General features: G+C 55.3%; 1 protein-coding gene across 2 annotated transcripts in view; it reads right to left on the bottom strand.

Moving 5' to 3' along the window:
• Positions 1 to 6940, bottom strand: part of CRHR2 (corticotropin releasing hormone receptor 2) — a 43559-nt gene extending 36619 nt beyond the window's left edge. Inside the window, exon 1 of one of the 2 annotated variants that reach the window (XM_065884459.1) lies at positions 6854 to 6940. In XM_065884459.1, the coding sequence (XP_065740531.1) occupies positions 6854 to 6940 (87 nt within the window). Of the gene's footprint in view, positions 1 to 6847 lie in introns of both variants that reach the window. The other variant, XM_065884458.1, reaches the window with a different exon arrangement.
• Positions 6941 to 7378: the final 438 nt, after the last annotated feature.

Consider the following 7378-nt stretch of genomic DNA (forward strand, 5'->3'; position numbering starts at 1 on the left):
TCAGTATTGATGTGTGCTGTTCAAGCCTGGGCAGAATGGGCGAGCAGATCAGAAGTGATTGTGGAATAATTCCCAAGTCTGGGCTCCATCTCCAACTCCTTCTCTCCACTGGTCGAATAAGCTGGCAAAGCCAAAGATGTTCATTCTCTTCAAGGGGGCTGGTCGGGTGGATTTGACTCAGTTCAGACCTGCAACATACCCTGGAGGTGCCCATTTTGGACAGAGCCGCTGCTGCTAACGGTGGTGGGTAGGTGGGGGAGGGGCGGGCAGGGAGGAGGAAGGAGAGACCGGTGCCCCCAGAAAGCCCACAGTGGGCCAGGGAAAGCAGAGACACAGCCATGAATAATTACCCTCAAGGCCTGGGTGATGAGCTCTCAGAGGCAGCAGACTGCAAACATGCCCATGTTCAGGGCTCTGGGGATGTTGCTTCTCAGCTCTGTGGCCTTGGCCAAGTTACTTAACTTTTTTGAGCCTTGGCCTCCGTCTTTAAAATGGGGATAATATAAACCCCATGGGGCTTTGGTGTGCATTAAACAAATTACTGACTGTCAAGAGCTGCTACATAGAAGATACGTGTTACATGGTGGCCCTTGTCAAGGACTTTAGGAGGGGTACAGTTAGGGAGCTCAGTAATGGGGGGCTCAAACCTCATTTGGGGGAGTCCCACAGTGCAGTTCAAGCCCTTCTCCTTTAGAAAATCCTCTTAGAAACCCCATGTTCTGCCTTCCAAGCTCTGCAGCCAGCAGGGCTCCCCCTCTCAGCCCTCAACACCCCTCCCGTGTACAGTGGCCCCTGAAGACGCACCTTCACCTCGCTCACCAGGCTCACTGCTCAGCAGTGCTCAGTGGATGCTGGGTGAGAAAACTGCGCATGGAAGCTGAGTCCAAGAGGATGGAAGGACTTGGTCCAAGGTAGGATGAAGGGTAAGAAGAGCAGAAAGAAATTCCAGGGGCAGGAGCTGAGCGAGCAAAGGCTCAGAGGCAGGGAAGCACAGGGCCTGCTCAAGAAGCAGCAAGCCTCTGGTTTGGGGATGCTATTAAGAGGACAGAGGGTGGGAAAGAGGCTTCTTGGATGTGAAGTCAGCATTTACTATGTGCTAGACACAGCTCTAAATGCTTCAGGGCAGCCCATTTAATCCTCACAATAGCCTCTGAGGTGGCTGTGAATGACCCCATTTTACAGGTCAGGAAACTGAGTCCCAGAGAAGCGAAGTCACCTCCCAAGGCCACACAGCGGGTAAGGGGCTAAGGCAGGACTGTTCAGACAGTCTGGTAGGTCACAAGTTGGTCAGATACACACTGAAGAGCTGGTCCCGTGTGAGGGGGTGAAAGCCTGTGGTCTGCAGATGCTGGGAGGACCCCGGCTCCAAAAAAAGGTGAGTCAGAAGCAACTCTCACCAGTGGAGTGGGGGCCTGTGGGCAGAGAGCTAGGTCATGGGAGGAGGGGAGGGAGACCCAGCCAGCCCGGCAGGGCCTTGCTCAAGGGAGACAAGAAGTCTGGCTTCTAGAACTGACTCTGAGCCACCTGAAGACCCCATTATCTCTCTTTTGTGGGGGACACCTTGGACTTCTGATCAGCTCTTGGCTGTCATAGGGGCAGAGAGCTGCCCCCCCACAGCCCCGCCCCATGAGGCTACAGGCTGCTGGAGCTCAGGGCCCATATCTGTCTGCTTCACATCTGGGTGCCCAGTTCCCAGTCCAGAGCCTGGCATGTAGCAGGTGCTCAATAAATGTTTGTTTGGTTGAGACCATGGTCCCCTCAGCCAGAGAGAGCTGCACCCCTACCCCCAATTCTGGGAACTCAGTTCTGGGCTTTTCCTGCTTGTCAGGTAGCCTTCTTTCTGAATTTTCCCTCTGAGGACGGCCCGGGTCCAGCCTCTGTGTGCCTGGAGTTGGAAGCCCTCCCTTATACAGGGCAAGGGAGAGGCCCTGGCAGGGGAGCCAAGAAAAGAGAGCCAGCTGCTCTTCCTCCACCTTGGGCCCTGTCCAGGCAGAACCTGGGGCCCAGGCGCCAGGCGAGCCTCAAAGGTGCCACCTCCCTGGAGCCGGGGGTCTGGCCCAGCCTCGTGCTCCCTCCTGGATTGGCGACAAAGCTTCCTCTAAATTTAGCTGCTGGTCTAAGCCTGGGAGAGTTGGGACCACAGGTCCTGCAGCCAGGCTGCCAGTACTGGACAGGAACGGGGTGAGCTCCCTCCCTGCCTTCTCCCTCTCTGCCCAAGGTCAGAGAGGACTCCTCTGGAGGGGGCAGGGTTCCTCCCCAGTGTTTTCTTTCATTCACTGGTCTCACTGAGCCTGAGCTAGGAACAGAGGAAGGAGAAACTCAGGCCCTACCCGGGGGAAGGAGGAAGAGATGGGGACACTGAAGACAGGGTATGGGGAGGAGGGAAGGAGGGGCAGAAGAGAGGGAGGAAAGGGGGGGAACGGGGCGTGAGGAGGCAGATTCTGGGCCCTGAGCAGACACAGGCCAGACAGTACTGGAGCTGCGGCAGGCTGAGGCAGAGGGTGAGGGACTGGCAGTCAGATGAAGGAAGTAGGTAATTGTTTTCTGGAGTATCCGAGCAGGCTTCCTGGAAGGGGAGACTTTTTATTTTTCAGTTTTTTTTTTTTTTTTTTTTTTTTTTTTTTTGCCGTACGCAGGCCTCTCACTGTTGTGGCCTCTCCCGTTGCGGAGCACAGCCCCCGGATGCACAGGCTCAGCGGCCATGGCTCACGGGCCCAGCCGCTCCGCGGCATGTGGGATCTTCCCAGAACTGGGCAGGGGAGACTTTTTAGCTGCTCAGTTCTAACTTATTAGCTGCTGGGACCTTGAGTGAGGGCCCCAAGAGCCCGAAGCAGCTTTCCGTAGGGCTCTCCCTACCCTGAGTGTTCCAGCAGGTCCCTCTTTCTAAGATGTCCCACTCTCCCATCTAGTCTGAATCCAGCCACCAACTTGCCTGGAGAAACTTCCAGGTCTTTCCTTGGCATGTGTTCTCTCTCATCTCTGAAAGCCTGTGGCTCCCTCTAGCCTCTGTCCCTCTTCTCTGACCTGTGCCAAGCCCTGGGTCCTGCATACAGATGTCTGAGGGAGCAAGGGGGTAGGGAAGGCAGGAGCTGGCCTGCAAGAGGTCCTACAACAGGTCACTAGGCCTAAAATTATCTCCTTAATGATCAACTCATCTAATATCCAGTTTGCCTAAAACTCACCTCTTTCTGATTTGTTTTGGCATCTGAGTGTCTTACACTTTCGTGAAGGGAAGGGAGTGTGGAGTCAGGCTGCCTGGTTTGAATCCTGGCCCTGCTACTACCAGATGAGTGACCTTGGGCACATGACCTTGCCTTAGCTTCTTCATCTGTCAAATGGGGATATTGATGGTCTTATGCCTTAGGATGGTTGTGAAGCTTAAAACAGGTAATGTGTGTCAGAGCTTAGAACAGTACCAAGCATGTGGTAAGCCTGTGGTCTAAACAGAATACTGAACAGAATGAACAAAACAAGCTTATTGGATAATATATCCCTCCCTCTGGCAGATTTGAAATGATATCTTAAAAAATTAGAATTTTGAGTAAAGTGACTTATGACTGACTGAGGAGTCCTAAAAATGCTTAAAATTAGATAAAGTAGAAAATGATAGCTAAGAGAATACAGAATAGTCCCATAATTCATAAAGGGCTGCAAATCTGAGACTTACTAGGAATAGGAAATTAAATAGGCAGACAAACTTGGTTTTTTTAAAAAAATACTAAAACATCAACAAAATGGCAAAAACAGAGAGACTAAATTAGCTGATTAGGTTAGAAAACACTCATAGAGTAGCTGAATTGGGGGGAAAGAGTTATTAGATGAATTAGCTTCTGGTAAATGGCCCTTGAGTCCCCTGCCCCCAACCCTCCACAGACCCTGGGTGTGTGTGCAGGGCCCTGGCCTTGGTCTTGGGGAGAGCTGTGTAGGTTAGCGGGGATCCAGGCTTCTGGAATTTGGGCCTTCCCTCTTTGTTGAGCCTTCTCAGGACAGACAGCCCCACCAGAAGCAAGAACCTGGGGCAAGAGACCACAGAAGTGCTGTTCTAAGGCCCTGGTGGGGAGTACCTTGTTGCTCAAAGGTCTGAGGGGATGGACCCAGACAAGACTTCTTGGGGTCTTCACAGAGGGGGAGGCAAGGTTAGAATCAAGGGGTTTGGAATCCAGCAGCCATATTTGTTAGCCGTACCCAACCTGCATTTCCGTCTGTAAACAACTGTCCCAACCTTCCCAGTGTTTTAGTAAAGGGTTTAGCATGGCACCCGGTGCCCAAGAAGCCTGCATGATTTCGGCACTGCTTCCCAAAGTAGCTTCTCAAAGGCCTCGGAGGGCAGCTGGTAGCACCAGGGTCAAGGCTGGGCTCCTGCAGTGCGGGCTGACCCAGGGTGTCCTCCCCACTCAACCACCAGCTGGAATGTTCACAACTGCACTTTAGATCAGGCCCCTCCCCAGCTTAGCGAGCCCTGAACTCCCTTGGGATAGAAATCAGATCCCACCCGGACCCACCATGCCCCCTGGAGCCTCGCACCATCTCTTCTCAGGGTTGGGACTCTAGAGCCTTCCTCCCAGCGTGCTCTTCCCTCAGTCTCCCTCTAGGACCACCCCATCACCGTCCCTGCCATCCTGCCCACCTCCCGCCAGACTTCCTCCCAATCCTGGCAGAGGCGCTTATACCTGCACACACTTGTTCTCAGTTCCCATGACCAGAGTTTGTAAATACACACTTAATTCTTAGCCGTTGTTTTCTTCGGCCAGCGGCTTCTTTAGGCTATCAACTTCATAGGGCAGGGGCCATGGGCTGCTGTTTTCACCCTTATGTCTTTACCATGCATGATCCTCCTTAAATACTGGCTGAATCAAGTATTATTGAATAAATGAGAGGGCTGGAGGCCAGACCCTCCTGGATCGCCTTCCTTCCCCACCACCAGCTCCAGGTCACTTACTCTCTTTTCATAGAGAGCAGAAATCTCAGAATAGTTGGACGAGGACCCAGAAATAAATCCCATTACCATGAAGACCCAAAGCAAGGAAGCCTGTGCTTTGGGGCTAGAGAGACCACGGTCCTCTCTAGCTGGTTACGTGCTGAGTAACTTTGGGTGAGTAACTAGTCTCTAGTCTTGGGCCATCCGGGGAGCTAGGGGCAGGGCCTGGGCTGACTCTACAGGGAAAGCAGACTGTTGTCTCTGAGCTTGCCAGTTCTGACGTCCCCGGGACCCAGGGTACCCTCCCACAGACCCCTCAACCTGGCCGGGCTCTGGGGCAGCAACCAGAAACCCTCTCCGTCTAACCAGCTTGGGCAGTTGGCATCACGGCCCCCAGAGGGGGATGGCTGAGGGGCCACCCTGGCCCTAACACCAACTGTCTTGAAGGCACCTATCCCCAGAACAAGTGCCAGGGGGCAGAAAGAGCTCAGAGCCCAAGACATCGGGAGTGGGAGGTGGGCAGGAAGGGGTGGTAGTGAACCCACTCCACAGCCTCCACCCATCCCTGCAATGTCCTTAAAAGGACCTGGCAGGTCTAGGGGCCATCTGCCCATCGGGGCACTGACCACACCTCAGCATGGTGCCCACTCCTCTCCTCCACCTGACCAGATCCCCTGGGAGGGCAGGGCCCCTAGTGCCTTCATCTCTGCTTACTCTGTGCCAGGCATGGTGCTCAGAGCTTTACCTGTACTGTCTCAACTATTCCTCATGACAACCCTATTCAGTAAGCACCAAAATCATCCTCATTTTACCCAGGAGGAAACTGAGGCTGGGGAAATTTGAGTAGCCTGTCCAAGGTCACACACTAAGCCGCAAAGCAGGGATTTGATCAGGTCTGTCTGCAAAGCCACTTTGCCACAGACAGTGGACGCTCACTACCCATCTGTTGAATGAGTGTTGAACGAAGGAGTCCTCTGTGTACATATGCGGATGGGGCCAGGCCTCCTGACCTCCAGCCTGGCTCTGTCCCTTGCACTGCATGGCCTCTGAAATCTTTTAGTGTCTTGGCTCTTCATGAAAAGTGTGGCCTAGGACAGGTCACCCTTCCTCTCCGAGCCTCAGTTTCCCCATCTGTAAAATGGGGAGAGGGTAAGAGGTAGATTCCTCCGACATCTGTTTCTGGAAATCACCCCCTCCTAGCCTCACCCCCACTTCTTCAGTTCTTTCTGTACAGCTCCTCTCCATCCCGTCACCCTCGGCTCCTACCTGCAGACCATGACTCTGGCCAGTGGGCACACCCACACCTTTGAGAAACCCCTGGCAAGGCTGGTTCCCCCAAGTGGCCCCTCTGCCCCATTTCTCATTTGATACTGAGGGCTGCCTGGTTTCAGGCACTGAGACAAGCGTGGGGACCGGGCTGCAGGAGACAGGGGACAGCTTTCTGGGGGTCCCTTGTGGGGAAGGGCCAGAACTGGGATGGGGTGAGGAAGGGACTTGAGGCTCCTGCAGGGGAGATGCAGCGGGATCTATGGGGGAGGTGACAGAGTGGACAGGGGACAGGAAATTTCTGGACCCGAGGAAGGGCATGTCCTAGACACTAGGGCGTCCCCCAGAATGCTCTGATCATCCACAAAGGCTTCCAGGTCCCATCCTAGCTGGTGTGAAGAGTTTCATCTCCCCTCCACTTGCCCCCTCATCCAGGCAGGACATCTCCATCCCATCACCGGACACAGGGATCCCCAACCCCATCCTGCGACCAAGCCCTAAGACCTCCTCCATTCAACTCCTAACAGGGCTAAGTGAAACCGAGCCCAGTAACTGAGCAGTGAGACCCCCTACCGCCTCGCAGTCAGGAGAGCACGGAGCACCCCGACCCTGCGAACAGATGCCGCCCCACCCCGCGCCTCCCCGCCCGCCACCACTCCCTGCACTTACTCTGAGCAGCGGCGGCAGGAGGCAGAGCAGGCAGAGCAGCGGGTGCGGGGCGTGGAGAAGGCGCGGGGGCCCCGCGGGACCCCCCATGCCCTCAGCGGCTGCGGACCCGAGCGCACCTCAGAGCATAGCAGTCCCGCCCTCCCCCGCCCCAGGCTAGAGCTGTGTGGGCCCCTCCCTCCCCAACGCTCCAGGCGGCCAAGGTATGGCCCTGGGCACGGGAAGGGGGGGTATTCTCCCCCCCCTCCACACTCCGCAGTGACACCGCCCCACGGCCCGCCCCCTCCAGGTTATTTATAGCGGTGCTGGGCGGAAGCTTCTGCCCAGGCAGCCGGAGAGACCAGACTGTGCTTCCAGTCTGCAGAGAAGGGGTTAATGCCTTTTACCAGCCTGCCACCTTTGCCAGGGCTGTAGCTGCCCACGCTGGGGAGAGAGGAATTGAGAAAGGGAGGCGAGGGTCTTTGTGGTTTTGGCCAGAGCACAGAGTGGGCTGGGCGGTTCTCATCCCCACCAGGCTTCCCAGCCCTG

The sequence above is a fragment of the Phocoena phocoena genome, chromosome 9 (genome assembly GCF_963924675.1).
Source record: "Phocoena phocoena chromosome 9, mPhoPho1.1, whole genome shotgun sequence".
In the NCBI taxonomy this organism is placed as follows: domain Eukaryota; kingdom Metazoa; phylum Chordata; class Mammalia; order Artiodactyla; family Phocoenidae; genus Phocoena; species Phocoena phocoena.